At 39.5% G+C, this 20,681-nt stretch overlaps 2 protein-coding genes across 2 annotated transcripts in view; both read right to left on the bottom strand.

The window, feature by feature from the left end:
• Nucleotides 1–20,681, bottom strand: part of LOC6568820 (neurogenic protein mastermind) — a 73,342-nt gene that overhangs the window by 20,502 nt on the left and 32,159 nt on the right. The window contains exons 3-4 of the mRNA XM_043214515.1: nucleotides 7,313–7,705; nucleotides 5,537–7,270 (exon numbers count right to left, since the gene is read on the bottom strand). Of these exons, the coding sequence (XP_043070450.1) occupies nucleotides 5,537–7,270; nucleotides 7,313–7,705 (2,127 nt within the window). The remainder of the gene's footprint in view (nucleotides 1–5,536; nucleotides 7,271–7,312; nucleotides 7,706–20,681) is intronic.
• LOC6568821 (acylphosphatase-2) lies at nucleotides 20,136–20,629 on the bottom strand. Its single transcript, XM_001995340.2, has one exon. It carries the CDS (start codon nucleotides 20,615–20,617, stop codon nucleotides 20,282–20,284), a length of 336 nt encoding a protein of 111 aa, XP_001995376.1. The 5' UTR covers nucleotides 20,618–20,629; the 3' UTR covers nucleotides 20,136–20,281.

Genomic DNA, 20,681 nt, shown 5'->3' with positions numbered 1-20,681 from the left:
TAAATTTTTAGCACAACATAAAAGAAGAAAAGAACAAATACATAAATTAATATATTTATAAATGTTCTTTCAGCAATCATTTTTAATGTGAGTCACAGAAATATATAAAATACACCTTTAGCTTACAGGGTATCTGACTAGTCGGGCTTATACACACAGTACACACTCTGTCAGAAAAACCATTCTCGTTTTATTGCCTTGGCGCCGGCGCACTGAAAGTTTTCCGTTTCGAGCGAAAATCGCAAATCTCAACTCGACTCGACTCGACTTTGTCTCAATTCCCATTTTGAGTCGTTTTGTTCTCAGTGGAAATGAATCTCAACTGGATTCCACTCATCTTCATCCATTTTGAGTCATCTTCTTCTTGATTTTTGTGCTCAATTTTCGTTGTTTTTTTTTTGGTCTCTAGGATCTGTTACGTTATAGTTATAAATTATTTATTGTATGCGAAGCATTACAAAAGCCATTTGCCTATCTCACTCTCTCTCTCTCTCTCCCTATCTCTCTCTGTCTTTTGCTTTCTCTTTTTCTTTGGTCGCATGTGTAGCGCGCGTCTTGCAACTTCATTAACTTGACGCGGCAAGTCATAAAAATCTGACACTCTACCACCCCCACCCCCACACCAACCGCCCACACCCTTCCCCCATTACACACTCCATAACCCCACTCGAAAATCTGCACCCTTGAAAAAATATAATTTCCGCACATTTTCACGTTTCGCACATTTCCGTTGCATACTTTTGAGCGTCCAGGCATTTTACATGTTATTCTTGTTGCTGCTCCTCCTTGTTATACTCCACACACAGACCCGCTGACAGACACACTACATACATGTAATGTGTAATCGTGCATTATTTTATTTTATACAAATTCTTTGGCAATTCCACTGGTTAGCAATCTTGTTGTTGCTGTTGTTTTTGTTGTTGTTGTTTCGCTTGTGTTGCTGTTGGCATTTTAACGAGTTAATGCAGGACATGCAAATGTGAACATTCTGAATTCATTGAACTTTTACACGACAACCCAACGACCAAAGACAACAACAGCAATAACAGCAACAACAACAGTAACAACAACAGTAACAGTAATAGCAGAAAGAGCAGAAAGAGCAACAACAACAGCGAGACAGACGCCGACGCCAATGTTAATGGTCGTTGGCTTCGCTGTTGTTGCTGCTGCTGCTGTTATTGCTGCTGCTGCTTCTGCTGTGGTTGCTGCTGTTGCTGTTGCTGTTACTGCTGTCGCTGTCGCTGTTATCGTGTGGCTTCGTTGACATCGACGTCATGTTGTGGGCACAGCGACAGATAGCCCGTTAACGAGAGAGAGAGGGAGATGCCAAATCAGAGTGAGTCGAAAGAATATCGCATCTGATATGCGCCTCAACAAATCTATTTTTCAAATGCATTTTGTTTATGTAGAATCTAAATTCCTTAAATGTATAAATAATTAAACTATGATATTCCAATGCCTAAGCTGCCAAACAATGAAACTATCACACGATCAATCTACATCATAATCAAGCTACTTCCTTGTGTATAACAGAATAAAGCTTCTCCGCCCAAAATACTCCATAGCAAAAACAGAATTGCTAAATTAAAATATAAATAAATGATTTATTTAAGCTTATTAAAATCAGCAGACTGCTTCCGTTTAAAAAGTCAATCGTTTAAAAACCCACCACAAATATATTTATAGCTACACTGAGCAAAAAAGAATAATGGAAGTATAATATTTTAATATGTATCTTCCTTCTGACATTTATCTGCTTTCATTTATCCAGCATTCAACTTTCTTTGCATTTATTTTTGGAATTCTTTCCACTTTATTCTGCATTTGGCTTGTACCCCTTTCTCTCTCTCCCTCTCGCTCTCTTTCACTCTCTCTCTCTTTCTCTTTCACTGCCTGCTTCGCTGCCTCTCTCGTTAGGGCATCCTAAAAAGCTCGTTAGGCAAATATTTACAAGGAAGATTTATTTTCATTTCATTTGCGTACTATTTTTTTTTCTTCAGCTCTTCTTCTGCCACTCGCTGTGGCTATCCACAGCCTTCACCCCCCCCCCCAACCCCCCACCATATCCCTACACACCCACTAAATTTTTTTAGCTTGTAATATTTATTGTACATTTCACATTTTACACCCTGCGTGTTCATTTCTTGCACTCAACTCTTGTTTTTTTATTCCATTCCATTTTTTTGTGGCTGTTGCTTTGTACACCCTGCCCAAAAGCTTTTGTTTTTTTTTTTGGGGTTGCCAGGGGCTATTGCTTGGGCCCTTAATGAGTCCTATGCAAATATATCGTTAGAGCCAAGTGTGTGTGTAAAACGTGTTGACTTGAGAGATTCATTCGACTCGAAGATAAGAAGACGCAGCAAACCTCTCTTTTATTTGCCTCAAAAGTCAATGCGTTGATTTAGACAGCGGCAAAAAGGGTAGGTGTTTGTCAAACTGGACGCTAATGTCCGCAGCAGGGTGGCAACTCTACTCTCTTCTGGCATAGCGCAGGGAGTGGAGTGGAGTGGGTACACTTGGAAAAAAGAATCGCTCTAAACTTTAGTAAATCTCCCAAAAGCGAAATATATAATGTTTTTCTAGTTTTTAGATATAATTTCTAAACATAAATCAATCTAAATTACATGAACTTAAAATGCGTATTAATAATTTACATTCTGAATAATATAGCACAAAAAGTATGGCGATTAGCTATTGTTTTTCTGAGTGTAGCAACTAAACCAAATTTCAATCTTAATTGTCAACAAGTTCCTTTTTTTGGCCAATCTGCTTTGCTTGGCTCGCAACTTGCACAACTATTTCTATATGCATATATAGCATGTACAGCAGGGGATGGATGATGATGATGATGATGATGCTGCTGCTGACCACCGAATAGACTGTGAAAATGGAGGGTGTGGGTTGCCAAAGGGGAGGGAGGAGGGGGGAGAGGGGTGCAGCTGGCTACCACTTTGTAATGCATGAACAAAATTCATGGGAAAACTTCAGCTTGGTGGCTGCTGCTGTTGCTGTTGGTGCGCTTGGACTCAGCCGAAAACTGAAATTTTAGTCGTGTCCTTTAGCCGAGGCAAAGGCAAAACCAAAGCCAAAAAGCAGCAGGAACAACAACAACAACTCGAAAATCCAACGAGTTTTAGTTCGTTCTTGTTCTGGTCGCTCCTCGTTTTATACCCTGAACCCATTGAAAATATGTACAGATGGGTGTAATGATTTTCTGCTCAATGATGTAACCAGGTAGATGAAAGCATCAATTTTCCTAATACCCCGCACAGTTCAAGCTGAGTTCATTTGATCGATAACTATAATATTATGTATTTATATAATATTTACATTACTGATCAATATTTAATATATTATATTTTTTACTCTTCAGCTCCTGGACCCGTCCATTTAGAGGGATATTTGCCAATAAACCTCAAGCACATTTAATAGCTGGCTTAACAGGGTACTTTGTAGTCGAGCTCACTCGAGTACAGCTCTTCAACTTGCTTTATTTTTTGGCTTTTCTGATGAAAACTACTCAGCGACATAAAACTTAACTTAAAAAGTTTTGCACTTTCATTTTGTAAATGAAATGTTTTGTTGCTTTTGTTGCTGTTGCTGCCTCTATGAAATAACAGGAAAACAATTTGGAGCGGATAATGAATATGGGTTAGGTAGGGCATCATGTCCCATGACTGAATGTAAGAATATCATTTGAGTGAAGAGCCGCACAACTTGTAATGAGACCCTCGACAGAGAAGCAGAGAAACAGAGAAACAGAGAAACCGACAAAGAGCAAAAGAGCGAAAGAGAGAGGGAGAGGGAGAAGCAGAGATTGGGTCCTCGCATAAAGTGCAGTAAAAGTTTCGACATAAAGGAAAAATGTAATAAAATTCTTTTGAATAATTAAATGTGAATAACATTAGTCGATATAAAAAATGCATAGCGCTGAACTTGCTATTGTAGATCGATAGCACATTGTCTCCACTGAAAGTGAATACACTCATGAGTGCATTCATGAGTACTATGAATACTATATGATATAAGATATAAGTACACTCATCAAAATTACTCTTCGAAATGAATTACAAATAGAAGCTAGCATGAAAATGACTATGCAATTCTCAGCGAATGCTGGCAAGTGAATACTATTGCTCTTTTGTAAGCATGAATAATCGTGTATCTATAATTACATATTTTATTCATGGGGATGGAGGAATAGAGGAATAACACAGGTATTCAAAGCGATTAACTACAATTTGAGCTCTCGCCCAACGGAAATGAGAATCTGTGTAAAGCAGAACCCCATGCGACAGGACAAGGCGAAAGGACGAATAACTGACGAATACTTTATCATCTTTTTTTTGCGACGAATTTCATTGCTAGACAGCAGCAGCAACAGCAGCAGCAGCACCAGCAGCAGAAATGGGAGCAACAGCAACAACTATTAATGTTTTTCCCTTTTCAGTCGTGAATCGTGCGGCACGTAATGAAAATGGCGCACATGGCTACACAGTCGCTAGCTGCTGTTCCGTTTGCTGCTGCCCGACGCGACACGAGCAACGAACTGAAGCCGAACGACAGTTCGACTGACAATTTTATGAACAGATGTGTGGTAAAATTAATGGACAGAGATAAGCTTTGGGTGGACGACGCTGCTAAGGAGGGTTAAACGCGGGGTGCGGTGAATACGAAAGAGAGAGAGAGAGAGAGAGAGAAAAAGAGCAGAGCAGAGCAGAGCTGGGCTGAGTGACTTTCGGAGTGAAATTTCCAGCATGAAAAAAGTCTCTGCTGCTCGGGCACACACACACACACATATATACAACATGCCTATTTAATGTGTCAATTGTGTGTGTGCGTGTGTGTGTGTGTGGGCTTTTAGTCGAAGCTTCACACAAACAGCGCTGTCGACGTCAGCATCGCTGCTGCTGCTGAGGGATTTTTGTCAAAGCAGTTACCGCTGCATAGGGAAATTTATATGCGTGTCAAAATGGCAGATTTATATACAGTTGCCGACAAAATAATAATACTGATGCTTTTCATTTTATATTAAACAAAATAGTAATTTTAGCATATTTTGCATCCACCCATAATATTTAGTTTCTCAATATATTATTAAGTCGCAGGGAACGCTGTGCAAGCTTCACTATTATTCTTTAATTTTTAATGTTAATAATTTTCTAGCATTTGCACCTTTTAAAGTTTACTTATGTATTCACACTACAAATTATATTTTAACCATATTTTTGTTAATATTTTCCAAAAATTTATGTGTGCACTACTATTATTTTGACCGCAGCTGTATATACAACGTGCCTGTTTTGTGTGTCAATTGTGCGTGAGTGTGGGTGTGTTTTTAATCGAAACAGCGCGGTCGACGCCAGTGTCGCTGTTCAGCAATGAGGGATTTTTGTTAAAGCTGTTAAGACTGCATAGGGAAATTTGGATGCGTGTCAAAATGGCATATTTAAATAGTTAAGTTAATAGCATATTTATATGCATATTTATAAATAGTTGTAGTTAATAGAAAATAAGAGAAGAAACTCACCTGAATGCCGTGCGAACCGCCGCCCTGTTGACTGATGTGCAACTGCTGCGTTTGCTTCATTTGCAGCGTTGTTGTTTGTGTTGACGGCTGCTGTTGCTGCTGCTGTTGCTGCTGCTGCTGCTGTTGTTGCTGCTGCTGCGTTGCATTACCAGCAGCGCTGCCCGCATTGGACTGCGGCCCGGCACGATTTGGCTGCTGCTGCTGCTGCGGCTGCTGTTGCTGCTGCTGATTGCCTCGACTGAGAAAATTGGCGTTGGCATTCTGATTGCTAAATGGCGAGTATTGTTGTTGTTGTTGCAGCTGCTGCGGCGTTGGCACCTGTTGCTGCGGCTGCTGCTTGGCAAAATTAGGCACACCCATTTTGGGTCCATTCGGATGTTGTTGCTGCTGTTGGGCATGATGTTGCTGCTGCTGTTGCATGGCCTGCTGCTGCTGCTGCAGACGCTTGAGATCGAAATCGTTTTGTGTGGAATAGAAAAGCTCCTGTTTAATATCCAGGAAACTTTGCTTCTGCTGATGGAATTGCGGCGGCAAGTGTTGCTGCTGCTGCTGCTGTTGCTGCTGCTGTTGCTGCTGGGCGGGATTGGGTGGACCCATGTTGAAGTCATTGGGAAAACCGCTGACATAGTCGCTGTAACGTGCCTGCTGCTGTTGTCCAACTGGAGGCGCCACGCCTCCTCCACCTCCGCCGCCCATCAGCTGACCATGTTGCTGCTGCTGCTGCGGCTGTTGCTGCTGCTGCTGTTGCTGCTGCTGTTGCAGGTTGTTGTGCGGTGGACGTGGAAAACCGGCCATGCCACCCATGGCATTCTTATGCTGATGCTGCTCGGCCATTTGCTTCAGGGTCTGTGCGGCAAGCGAATGCTCAGACATCAAACCCGCAGAGCTGTTGTTGTTGTTGCCTGCCCCATTGCCATTGCCGTTGGCAGCTGCATTCTGATAGGGTCGCATTTTCAGCGACTGCGGATCGAGAGACATGCCCACTCCACCGCCTCCAAAGCCACCACCGCCACCAACAAAGCCATGAGGCACTGCACCACCCAAACCACCCTCGGATTTCACATTCAAACTGTTAATCAAATCTTGGGCATTTGGCGGTTCCACTTTGATGCCATCCTCGGTTTTAATGTCCAGTTTCTCATCGAAGCCGTCGAGGAAACTTGGATTGAAATCCTGCAGATTGTTGATGAGATCCTTGAAGGTGTCATTGTTCTCTGAATTATCATCGCCCAGCAGATCGGGAAAGCCGGGAAATTGCCCATTGGCGCCATCCTTGTCCAGTGAGCCAAGATCGGGAAAATCATGGTCCGGTTCACGTTTGCACTCAACCAAATTGGCCAAATTGCCGAGGGCCGATTTTTGTTGCTGGGCGGATGACATCATATTGGCGGCGGCAGCAGCTGCTGCAGCGGCGGCTGCTGCTGCGCCCATGCCGACACCACCAAGGCCGGGGGGTGCTTGGGGCATGCCAACGCCAGCGCCTGGTGCCACGCCCCCGACACCGACGCCACGCCCATTATTATTGCCAAGACCACCCAGACCGCCGACTTGTTGCTGCTGCTGTTGGTGTTGCTGATGCTGCTGCGGATGTTGCTGATGTTGCTGGTGTTGCTGTTGATGCTGTTGGTGTTGCTGATGTTGCTGCGGATGTTGCTGATGCTGCTGCGGATGCTGCTGGTGTTGCTGATGCTGCTGCGAATGTTGCTGCTGTTGATGTTGCTGCTGTTGATGTTGCTGCTGCTGCTGATGATGCTGCTGCTGTTGCTGATGTTGCTGTTGCTGCTGCTGTGTGTGTTGCTGCTGTGTGTGTTGCTGCTGTTGCTCGGCGCCTCCCGGTTCGCTCTTGACCGAGGTGTTGGTCAGCGCCTTCACCGTGACATTTGTGCTTATTTGTTGCGGCTGTGAATTTGCCGCCGATGTTGTAAACTCCAATTGTTGCACGATTTCCACAGAGAATTTGGTTAGATTTTCAGAGGCGCCACCGCCGACGCTGCCGTTGCCAACGCCGCTGCTATTGTTGTTGTTATTATTATTATTGTTGTTATTATTATTGTTATTATTGTTGTTATTGTTGTTGTTATTGTTGTTGTTGGGCAACTTGTGCGGCGGTTCAAAGTTGTCGGCGCCATTGTCAACATCCTCCGCAGGTCGTTTTAGGAATTTTTGTTGCTGCAACAAAATAGTTGATCAAATTAGCGAATGTTTAATTACTTAAATCAATTACTCGAGTAATTATAAAAATGTTAGTAAAATTATATTCAGTGGTAATAGAAATTCATCCCGGATCACTTTAGAGAGTCAGTTCTATAAGAGCGCCCTGCTCTTAATCAAGTTAAGACTGAATTTACAGTCTAATTATTAATACATTTTAATTGTTTTATATATTTTAATTATTCTACATATTTTAATAGCTTACCCAAATATTCATAGATACACTTTTAAGTTATTTATGCTCGATTAGGCAAAGTATTTCAAAGAGTAAAATTAGTTTAGAGCATTCAGCGAGTTAAGAGTTGAGATTGAGTTTTATAGAATCGAAGTCTATTTTTGAGAAAACAGAAGCGAGTTTTGAGTTTTGAGTTTTGTCACTTTTAATGTATTTTATTTGATTTCTCTTTAATTCTCGGCTTAGACTTGATAATAGTGGCGCTGTCGTCCAGTATTGTAGAATGTCGACAGTGTTGCCAAGCGTCGACAGTTGTGCATTTTGTTGCGTTTGCTGCGTGCGCGCATTTGGCTTTTGATTTGCTTTTGTTTTGTTTTGTTTTCTGGTTTTGTTTTCCTTTTCTATTTATTTGATTTTGTTCTTTGTTATTTGCTTCTTTTGTTTTTTGCTGAGTTCTTTTGATTGCAATTTGACTTGGCAGCTGCATTTAAAAAGAGCAAGCGACAAAATTCGATTAACACTTTACACAAAAGTTCAACAAGAATAGCAACAAAAAAAAAACAATAAACGGCGAGCGAAAAATGCAAAATGCAAATTTCGCTGACTTCACAAATAATCAAAAGAAATTCAATGCAAGACGACGACAAAAAAATACTTATTGAAAATACACAAAACAACAGCGAAAATTCGTAAATGCAAAAACAAGAAGAAAATATACTCAAAAGTCAATTCTAATCAGCAGCAGCATAAAACCAACTAAAGAGAGAGGGAGAGAGAGTTTTGTTTTGCTTGTTGCTTGTGTAACAACAACAATAACGAGAACAAAACAGTAAAAGAAAAACACAAACACATTTAAATCAGAGACTGTGTTTTGTTTCTTTTTTACAGTTTTATTTTCACGCCTCGGCTGCCCATCGGCGCTCGCATCTGATCGGCTCGGCTCGGTTCGGCTCTGTTCGGGTCGGCGCGCGCGACTTTTGCTATTTATTTTGTTTTTAATTAATGCAAAATGAAAAAAAAAAATAGGCGCATAGGCGCAGCGAGGGTCGTCGGCTGGGAAGGAGCGGGGACAGCGGGGATGGAGACACAAAGCGAGTGTTTCTAGCTTCAGTTGTGTTTCTTTATTTCTTTCTTTTGTGTGAGCTTTTGACAAAAGGCAGCAAAAGAAGAGCACACATACACATACACATGCACATGGCTTTGGATGTGTGTGTGTGAGCAATGTGAGGGAAGTTGCGAAATGGATTGAACGGTAAACTGACTCGGGATTACGTCGCATGAAGCAGCTGTGTGTGTGTGTGCGTGTGTGTGTGGCGACACCTACTGATTGCTTTAGGTACTCATTTATGTGTGGGTACATACTGTTAAATAAATGTTACACTGCACAACAAAGGGATGCAATATAGTAAATTACATTTTATTACAAAAATACTCATTAGCATATTAAATGTAATCACTTCAAAGAAGTACATAAGAAATTCAATTATATTTATAAAAAACAATATGGGAAATGTTATTATTTCTCAGAATTAACTTCGTTATGATTAAAGAACCACACATTAAACGATAAGCATTTCATCATCGTCTTTAAATAAAATCGTCAGAGAATATGTACAATGTTTTTGCTGCTTGAAAAAAAACTTTAACTGACACAAAATAAAAAGCAATTGAAGCATCTTCTTCGATATTCACATTCATCATAAAAACTTTATGTGTATTTATCCCTCTCCCTCACACACTCTCGATATAATCAAGCACTTTCCCTCATCTCTGCACTAGTTAATAACTTTATGACACACACACACATACACGTACACATCTAATACTCACCACACTTGCTCCGTGCAATATACCCAATTGCCTCTGGCTCGCAATCTTCCTTCTCGCTCACTCTTTCTCCCCACTGTCCATTTTGTGGTCATAATAAAAAGCAAGTGAAGCGATACAAATACTCCACACCCCCTCTCCCCTTTCTCATCTTCCCTCTCGCACGCCTTGCCTCATTATGGATAAATGCCTTTTCATACATTTTATTTTCTATCTCAGCTCCCCCCCTTCCCCCTTCCCCAATGCATTATACTTCTTCAGTTTTTGGCTTTGGGTTTGGAAGAGCTTTCTCATCTGCTTGCTGTGTGCATCTATTCGCAATGGAACGCGTGACACAAAGAATGCAAAACTCTTTTGCGGAGGGGAAGGGTGAAAGGGGGAGGGGGACTGTGTGTAAGTTGCCATAATATTAAACTTATGCTGCACGCACACTAAAACACACAGACATCCATATCTACATACAGACAGGCGCAGCTCGCAGCTCGCCGCACAATTTACAAACTTAAAAGTAATTTAGTTCTTTTTACGACTCTCCGCTGCGGTAATAAAAATCTTTTCCTCACTCGCTCGCACACACATCGAGTTTCGCTTCCCCTCTCTTACACACTCACACAGTTGCAGCTCACCTACACACAACTACAGAAACAAAAAATTCGTTTAGCATTTGCTGCTCGTCTACCACTTCCCCTCCCCCCTCTTAAACAACTCCTACGCTCACAGTTAATGCTGCATTTACATTTATCGATACGTCTTCGTCGTCGCTGTCCTCTTTCCTTGCCCTCCTCCTCTCCTCTTCTGATGCTTTTCATCTCACTTTAACTTTTTTACAGCTGCTTTAGTTTTTAACGGATTTACAAGTCATACATACAAAGATACCTGCTTACATTTATATATACATAAATATATACATCCATAAAAATAAGATTCATAACTTAAATCTTAACATTTGTTTAGGGCTCATGTGCAAAAAAAAGCGCTGCTGTTCAGCCATGCCAAAAAAAGGCTAAACGCTCAGCACTGGCAGTTCGCCGATCGTCCTCTGCTTCTTGTCACTCCTCTCCACTCTTGAGCACACCTTTCAACACTACGCTGGCCATCATCTTTTATATGCACTTTTGCAAAGCTCTATTCTCCATTTCTGCCGACTTTTAATTGCAAAGAAAGTGCAGAAATTAAAGAGAGCTCTCTTGTTCTCTCTGTCTCACACACTCTATCAGTGACTAAAATAATATTGTACGCTTGAAGCGCACTCAAATAAAGCGCAAAATATGATGCCGCGAACCTTGACACATTAAAATAAGCAACAGCAAAAGCAACAACAACGGCAAAAGCAAAAGCAAGCAGCAAACAGCAGCGACGCTGGCAGCGCAGCCAGCAGCAACACTGTGAGTAAGACGGCAAAACAAAACGCCGTCGTCAACGTCGTCGCCAGCGTCGTCGCCAGTCAGTAAATTTGCGTGTAAAAATAAAAATGTGAAAAAAGCTTTGCTGTTGCTGTTGTTGTTGGTGTTTTTGTCTGAATTTCATTTTCATGCCGCGATGCAAAAATAAATAAAAATAAAATGCCGTACACAACGCGGCGTATGATTAATGCGAATTAGCAGCGAGAAGAGTGAGAAGAACAAGAAGCAAGAGCAGCGACGATTGAGTGAAAAAGCAGCCGAGCAGCGAGCTTTAACTGTTAACTGCTCAAAAAAGCAACTCAGCTGCTGGTCGGCAAGCAAAACGGAAGTGGTCGAAAAATTCATGGAAAACCTTTGTGTCAGTTACACCCCCTCCACTCCCTCCCCTCTATCAAACCCCTTTCTTTTTTTGTGCGTGATTCGAATTGAGTTGCGTCGAATTTTTGTATTTTTTTTCTTTGGCTTTTTGTCGAGTTTTTGTTTTGTTTATTTCGAGAGTTGAGACTCAAGTCTCGAGTTTTGAGCTAACTGTTTGTTAGGTGTTGATAGGCCTCGTTTTCCCTGCCCACCGCCCCCTCCTCCATACTGCGAGTGCGAGCGAGAGGCATGCTAATAAGTGCGAAAGTAATCCGTTAAGCGTTAAGCATATAAAATGGATTCAAGCTTCTCTCAATGATGACAATGGATCAATTTTCCTCTTTTCTTTATTTGCTTTCTGTTTATTCGTGTGCCCATAAAAAAAAACAGAAAATTCAATAGAAAAGTTAAGGGTGGACTTATTGAAATTACAACTTGCTGCAAATAAATAGGAAATTGTAAAATAACATTCTAAAAAAAAAAAAACGAAATGAAATTAACTTTACTAACAAAGAGTCAATCATTAAATTACATTTAAATTAAGAACTTGCTAAGGTTTGCTAAAAAGAGTTATACAATTTCATTTACAACTTCTGTACACTAGATTCTAAGGCAATTGTTGTACTCTGCTATAAAATTGTAAAATTTGAATTCTACGTTCAAATCGACCAAAATCGATAATGCCAAATTGATAAGACGAAACATTCCACTTTTTTTTACAATAATCGATGAAAGCGATATACCAGAAAGTATAAATCGATAACATCGCATAGTTCCCACAGTTTTTAAGATACAGCCACCAAATTTGTAGGGAACCCTGAATATCCTTCAAGTCTGAGTTAAATAGGGTATATCTGTGTTCTGCTATTCTGTTTGTTTGTTTGTTTTTTATGCAGAGCTGTCAGAGCTGAGAAGTGATTAATTGTTATCTGTCTGAAATTGATTGCATACAATGTATATCATCATTTTCTACATTTCATTAATAAATTTGGTTTGTCGACGTCTCTTTTTTTTGTTGCTGTTGTTGTCATAATTAAAAGCATTTACTTTATCACGCTCATTATTAATGCAACTCATTCGCCCTCTCTCTCTCTCTCTCTCTCTCTCCTCCTATCTCCCTCTCTCTCACTCTGTATTAATTGATTTAAAAAGGGCATCGGCTCTATCAAATGACTACTATATAACAAATATATGCCTTATATGTATATATTTTTTTTAAATTCACCTATTTTTGGTCTTTGGTTTATTCTCTAATTAATTCTTGGTAATTTTAACCGAGGCGTATGCGTAATATTTCAGCAATTTCCAACGCCCCCTCATCATTCATGGGTGTGTGTGTGTGTGGAGGAGAACGTGTTGTTACCACGCCCACTTGGTGCCTTGTGCTTGGATTACATTTTCCATGCTATTAATTTTTTTGCACATTACCAGAAAAATTCGCGCTTGGCCAGCAGCAAAAAAAAAAAAAAATATAACAGCAAGTAATAAGTGCACGACTGGCAGATACCCTGTATGTGAAAATGTGTTGAAGCTGCAGCTGAGTCTAAGAGCAAAAATATAAATAACATTAAGTTTAACTCCAAGTCAACCTTTTTTTTGTAGTCGTTTTCTTTTACAGGGTATCTTGATGTAAATCATATTATGCCTTTTTCGCATTATACATCATTTTGCAACTCATTTAACTGCATGCGAAAAACTAATGAGAAATTCTGATGGCAAATTTAATTAAGAGCAAAATCTCAGGCGAAATACGAAACAATAAAAACAATAATAATAACAATAACAAAAGGAAGCGGAATAAGAACACTGCTTGTAATTAAAATAATAATCTTATTGCATAGACAGACACACACACACTTACAAACACACACACACACATCTAATGCACACAACAAATGATCAACAGCAGCGACCGCATTTTGATTTGCTTGCCACTTGCAACTTGGCTCTCTTCTTCTTCTTATTAGTATTATTATTGTTGTTGTTGTTGTTGTTGCATGCACATTTCATTTACCTATTTGTTGTCTGTCTGTCTATCTGTGTGTCTGTCTTCCTCTGTGTGTCTGTCTTCCTCTCTTCCAAGAAGTGATTAAGTAACAAGAAGCAGAATTGTGAATAAAATCGAATATTCTTCTTATTAATTAATACTCAACAAATCGATTGAAATTAGTACTGTCCTAAAAGTAGGATATTATCAAAGCCATATTTCATTCATCAAGAAAGAATGCTCTAGTCGGGAGAGCTCGTCTTAATACCCTAGATACTCTGAATTTACCGATCAAAAGTTGAACAAGACTTGGATATTCAAAATATTAATTAAATGAAAGTACAACTTGAAGCAAGTACACTCGTTTTATGCTAAAACAACTTCCGTTTGCTGCTATATAATTTGGTATATCTGAATATACAAATGACTTCCATGTTGCTCAACACGTAATCAATAATAACAATTTGTAATAATATTATTTAATATATTGCAGATGATGCGGATGTGGGCGCATATTAATCTTAAGTTTTATGTTCAACTTATTAGACGATAAACAATTGAAAATAGATCGATAATCAGAAGTGTGATTTCCAAATTCTAACTCAAAAAATTAAAACTGAAAAAATAAAGAGAAAAAATTGCGATGGCATTTATTGATGGATTGAAAAAGGAAACTTTTACTCAACTTAATTATAGCATCTTTATCCATTTTTAATAAAGCAGAAAACCTATCAATATTCTATCGATTGAGTTCGTTTTTTATAGCGATATCTGATCAAGTTGTGTCTCTTCTTCTTTAAACAGTCTTAAGCACACCCATACACTCCCACACACACACACTCCCACACACACACACACACCTTCCGCAGTCACAAATAACTAACAGCTAATTTAAATATTCTTATTTTGTTGGTTGTTGAGTTTTCGTAATGGGTTTTGTACAAAATCTCTTTGATATTTTGGTTGGCGTTAGCAAAATATGATATTGTTGGAGGTTTTCATCGTTTTGCGCAGCTAGGAAATGTATCCATTTTCCAGCCTTCCCCTGCCCTTTCCCCCGTTCCCTGCCCCTGCCCCTGCTCCTCACGTGAATTGAAAATATTTTAATGGCATTTCTTGCCGCAACTGCTTCTTCTTCTATCTTTTGCCCAATTTTTTGGTTTGTATCTGCTGCTGCCGCTGCTGCTGTATTGAAAAAAGCGCAATTTTTCTTCAAATTTATTCGAATATGACCAGATTTTTTTTTGTACAGTTTTTCCTTTCCTGGTTAATATTCTAAAAATGTGTCTAATTAATTGACTTATTTATTTGTTGCTTTCGCTTCTTCTTCTTTGTTGATTAAGTGAGCAATACAGAGGAAGAGACGTGGGGGGGGGGGGGCAAGCAAATAGATTGTCCGCACTTTTTTTGTTGTTATTTGTGGCGCAATTCACGTTGATTTATTTTGCATATTTTGATTTATGTTTTCTAATTTCGCTCGCGTCTGAAAAGAGAAAAGATAGGGGCAGTTTGGGGGAGAGAGTGAGAGAGAGAGATAGAGTAACGGACAGAGGGGTGGGTTGGGGCTTAGGGGTATATCATCTAATGAGTCTGCACAGCTAATAAATTTGCATTCGCTATGCATAATTTCTTTAGAGGAAATACAAATGTCAAATAAATAAACACACTCACACACACCACAACTTACACACACACACACGGGGAAAAAAAGATTTCTAGAGCTGCCCGAATTTTCTTCGAAAACAATATAGAAAATATAAAAAGTATGCGAATTATTATTAAGTCTGTCAACGCGAAAATGACGCGAAAAATAAACAAAGCAATTTCAATGAATTCGTTTTTTTTAATGCCTTTTTATGCTAATTTCTAATTTTTTGATTTATCTTTTCAATGAATTATTCACGTTTAACTGTCTTAATGTGTTTTTTTTATCAGTTTGTGAAAAACTTTTTTATTGTCTTTAGTGTTTTTTTAATTTTATTACACTAATAAATTGTATTTTATTGTACAAAATATATTTTGAAATTATTATTTTTGGTTTTAAGATATTGAAAACCGAAATAATTTTTATTATTCTTAGAATTTTTCTTTTATAAAGAATATATTTTAGGTGCACAAAACGTATTTACAATTTAGGGAAATATTTATTTTTGGTTTTAAATATTGAAAACAAGAAGCATTTAAAAATTCCAAGAAAATCATCGATAATAGTTAATCTGTTTTCATTTACATTGTTTTAATTTATACAAAATATAAATTTTAAATCTCATTATCATATTATTGTTTGAATTTATTGAAAGCACAAATTATTAGAACGGTTTATGTGTCAATAAATGTATTCAAAACAAACAATTTTAAATCTTTTTATTTACATTACTTTTGTAAATTTATGCAAATATTTTGCTATTAATTTAAGCAGCTTTTTTTTTCTTTATTCACATATTATATTATGAGCAGTCAAAAAGTATTAAAACTGTTTACATTATTTTTCAAAATGTATTCAAATATTTGATTTTTATATTGAACTTTATATTGATGCACTTGGGCAATAAATAAAATGCATTTAATATGAATTTCACAACAAGCACTAAAAACTATGTTGTAAATATCGCGGAAGAATAAAAGAATAAAACTTTTAAGCGACTTTTTATGATAATAAATTGCCTTTTGTTGTTGTTGTTGTTTTGTTTTGTGTAAGCACTTTTTAGCCGCCTTGCACACTTTTTGTTTATTTGCTTCTTGTTTTTGTTGTATTATTATTATTATTATTATTTCTTATTCACAGCACGCTTTTTTCTTTCTTTTGCTTTTCGGCTTCTGATTTCTCAGTCAGTTGCTGCTGCTGCTGCTGTTTTTATGTTGTTGCTGTTGCTTTTTAAGTTGCTGCTGCTGTTGCTATTGCTGCTGTTGCTGCTGCTGCTGTTGTCGTGAGTCGCTTGGCAGTCGGTTTATAACTGGCACGAGCCGCTGTCAGCGAAGCAGCACGAACCGAATGCGGACAACAGTACGTTGACGCCAGCAGCGAGAAAGTTTGCGTTTGCATTGTTGCAGCAGCAGCAGAGGCAGTCGCAGCAGAGGCAGCCAAGCGAATTTTTCAGCGCTGTAAAATGTGCGCCGCTGCGTCTGTCTGTCTGTGTATGTGTGTGCGTGCGTGCGTGTGTGTGGGGGTGGCGCTGCTTGCTGTCCAGCTATGCCATGTTATGTTAACATTTCACTGTCTGTCTGTTAACTGTAACAGAGCGTTGCTGCTCGCTGTTATTTGGCTTATCAGTTTTGTGTTTTTAGCTTTTTGCCAAACGCGCATTGTTGCATGTCAGCGTTGACAGCGCTGCCAGCGTCGCTGTTTGCCTGCTGCTTCTGCTTGCTGGCCGCTGCCTGCTTTCAGCTTTCATGTTGAAACCAATTCGTTTGTCATTTGTTTAATGACACAAATATTTGTGCAAAGTGTTTGCATTCATGTGTGTGTGTGTCATTGCGAATGTGTGTGTGCCACTCAACTCATTTTCAATTTCCATTTTCTTCTTCATCGTAATAATTTTGTATGTTATTTTTATTATTTGTGTATTTTTTTCTTCATTTTGGCGTCATAAAAGTTTTTCCGTTGCCAGGCGCAAGTCGTCTATAAATGTGTGTGTGTGTGCCTGTGTGTGTGAATTGTGCTATAAATTTGATTACTACATAATAGCCCCCAATAATAATGCGACTAATGACAATACTTTGCCAGCAGGTGAAAGAGGGAGGGGCGAATTGTGGCTTATTTTTTTTTGTGGATGCCTTTCAGGCAAATTGAATTCCCCATTTTGATGACTGTTAAATTAAGTTGAAATGTTTTTTTTCGCCCAACTTTGGCCAACTCAAATCAACTTCTTCGTGGGCAGGGGGATGATGGGGTATTTGGGTTATACACTCAAATTTCACAACCCTCGCAACAAGAACAAGAACAACAACAATGTAAACAACTAAATAAGGAAGTGACACCGGAAGCAAAGCCAGTCAGCTAACAGCAGCAGCGATGCCAGCAGCAACAGTGACGCCAGCAGCGACAACGACGAACGCGTGGAATGCGCAAAGGAATTTCAAACGGCGACTGATGTCGACTCCTTCAATCTACTTCTACACAACCCACCCCATCCCTCCACTCCCCTCTCCAAGCATCCACCAGTCCTTGCCCGCATTGAGTGCCAACTGACGCTGCGGGCACTTTAACAGCGGCGTTAACAGTAGCCCAAAGCAAGAATCACTCAAAAAAAAAAAAAAACCAACGAAAAAATACAAGACTTTGCAAGAGAGCCAATGCTCTATTGAGCGCTCTCTCGCCAGCAAGCAAGCACGCTCCGACTCTCGCTCTCACTCACTCGCTCGCTCGCTCGTTCGTTCTGTCTGTAAAATGCCAACAACACCGGCCGGCTGTAATGTAAGCTAGTAAAAGCCACAAGAGCAGAGTTAACCCCTCACCCCTTCCCAACGCTCATACGCCTTACACTCTCTCTGACTCTCACCACGACGCACTTTGCAGTTTAACCTATAAAAATACCGCAGCAACAACAACAGCAAATGTTACAGCAACAGCAAGAGCAAATGTTACAAAAACAACAACACGCAGAGCAGGTTTTCGACTGCAGCAGCATGGAAAATGTTGTCTGCTCGCTGCTGTTGCGTTTTATGTGCGACGGCTGCTGTTGCTGCTCTTTAACGCTGTGCGCCTGTTACGCACGCAACGGAGTTGCCAACACACACACAAGCAGCGCGCGCAAATATTACGCAGCAGCAGCAGCCACAGCAGCAGCGACGCTAGCTTCATTTGCTCTGCTAAATAGCTGTTATTGTTGTTGTTATTTTCATTTATTTGACTTTGTTGTGATTATGCGCAGTGCACGAGCATTGGCGTCAGTGGCGGCGTCTGCGTCAACGTCAGCGTCGCGCTGTAGCCAGCGACCCATGGAGGGCATTCGAGTACTCAAAAACAATAACAGCAACAACCAAAACAACAACAACAACATGAGTAACATGTTAAATATGCAGCTAAGCTGTCTCTGTGGCTGTGGGGTGTGAACGACCAGCAGATACGCTAGCTATTCAAAAAAAAATAGGGTATTCAAACAATCAATGTGTATGTAGATATATAGATAGCCCGCTAATACCCTGTACTTATTAATAAATTAGCTAAAAATGAAAATATCGAAATGAATATTTGAGATCCGCTTTAAATATTAATAAATTCTTGATTCATTTATTAGAATCATGACAAATTTTTTTAAACTAATACCCTATAAGTATTTATGATTAGGGTAAGTGTCAAAAGATTGCCGCTTATTAATATGATTGATTTAAAGGGTAAAGGGTATTTAGGCCTCGGCATGCCAAAGATAGGCCTCATTTCTTGTTATAATCATCAAAACTGTTTAATCAATATCGAGATTATCTTAATTTTGTTTTCTTTTAAAGTATAGCACCTGCTTTATATATATATATATTTATATATATATATATATATATATATATATACATATATATATATGTATCATCTTTATCCAATTCTTGTATTTTACACTTGCCACAGCCGTACTTTCCAATCTATGCTACTATTTTTATTTGTTTAAATATTATTCGGGGAGTTTCTATCAGTTAATATTTTGAGCCGCCTTTTCAACCCTTTTATTCCTCTATTGGGCTACATCTCTTACCAGCTCCGGCAACATATATCGGGTTTAATCCATATTTCTCCATCAATACTTCAATGTACGTATTACCTTCAATCTAGAACTGCTGAGCGTAAGCCATGTTCACAAGAGTTAATCGTTCTAGCCAGCAATTTGGCAACGTCATGTGGTGGATAAGGAAAGAGTATCGGTGGCAGGTTCAGGGGCAGAGGTAAGGGGCAAGGTAGAGGAATATGCAGAGGCAAAGGCAGAAGCAGAAGTAGAAGAGTAGAAGTTGAGAAGTAGAGTCAACGACAATGTCTGCCCATTTCTATGGCTCTGTTTCTGTTTCTGTTTTTCAGTTGCTGTTTGTTGTTGTTGTTGTTGTTGTAGCTGTTGCTTCGATGTTGGCTGCTTCGTCGTTAAAACTCATTGCCAGTTTGGGGCGGCGGCGCTCAACTGGAAATGCGGCCCAGCCAGCCAGAGGCTGCAGGTGTCTGTCCAAAGATACATATATGCACACACACACACAGGTTCATATATATCTATAGATATACTTGGAATCAGCGTGTGCCTGGCCAAATGCTTAATTAGTAGCTGCTGGCAGCAAGTTGTGAGTTTTAATAAATGATGTTGAAAACAAAAGAAACAGCAACACACAAAAACCAAAAAAAAAAGAAAAAAAAAGATGGCCAGCTAGATAGATAGATAAATAGAAAGATAGATAGATAGTTGGATAGATGGATAGTTTCGAACTTGTTTACGATCATAACCAGATATATTTCCACGATCAGAGCAATCAATCAACTTTTGTCAACGCCCCGAAATATATAGATAGATAGATGGATAGATAGATAAAATATAGATAGATAGTCTACAATATAAAGATAGTTGGATAGATACTGACTTAGCTAGGATCAAAACCGGGTTGATTCGATGGACAGCCAGATAGATAGATCCATATGTAGACAGATAGACTCATAGATAGATAGATGGACAGTTCGATAGTTACAGACTTGGTTAAGATCGTTTATTTATTTATTATTTTGCACGTTCAGAGCAATCAATCAATTTTTGTCAACGCCAAAATACACTTCCCGAAAAAATATACATCCTATCTGCCGCCTCTGAAACCCCGCAGGATCGTCAGTGGCGCCCCCTCTGATCTGGATGATAGCGTATGGTGAAGCCGTCGAAACTGTGGACAGGTATCTCCAAAGTGGGCGTGAACTCGGCCCGATCCACGATGGCATTCTCGCTGCCAAAGCAGAGCAGCCAGAACTTGAGCTCATTGACACTGGGCAAGGTTCCCTCCAGTTCCCCCTGCACCGTGCCCCGATCCGTGTTCATCACCCAGCCGCGCACCCCGTTGGACAAGGCTAAGGAGCGGGTTGCTTTGCGCATCTGAACACCCTGCACCTCCCCGAAAACCTCGAAGCCACAGGTGAACAGCTGATTCTTAGCGGACAGCAAACTTGCCATTTTTATTTTGAATTCAAATTCAAATCTTAATTTTTACGTATTTATTTTAGTTCGAGATTTTTGA

This window comes from Drosophila grimshawi, unplaced genomic scaffold (genome assembly GCF_018153295.1).
Source record: "Drosophila grimshawi isolate 15287-2541.00 unplaced genomic scaffold, ASM1815329v1 contig_131, whole genome shotgun sequence".
NCBI classification, from domain to species: domain Eukaryota; kingdom Metazoa; phylum Arthropoda; class Insecta; order Diptera; family Drosophilidae; genus Drosophila; species Drosophila grimshawi.
Note: the sequence above shows the minus strand (reverse complement) of the source record. Positions and strands in the feature narration are given on the sequence as shown.

What these genes read in the sequence shown, in the direction of transcription:
- LOC6568821 (XM_001995340.2), bottom strand. Translation starts at nt 20,617, where the DNA reads ATGGCAAGTTTGCTGTCCGCTAAGAATCAGCTGTTCACCTGTGGCTTC.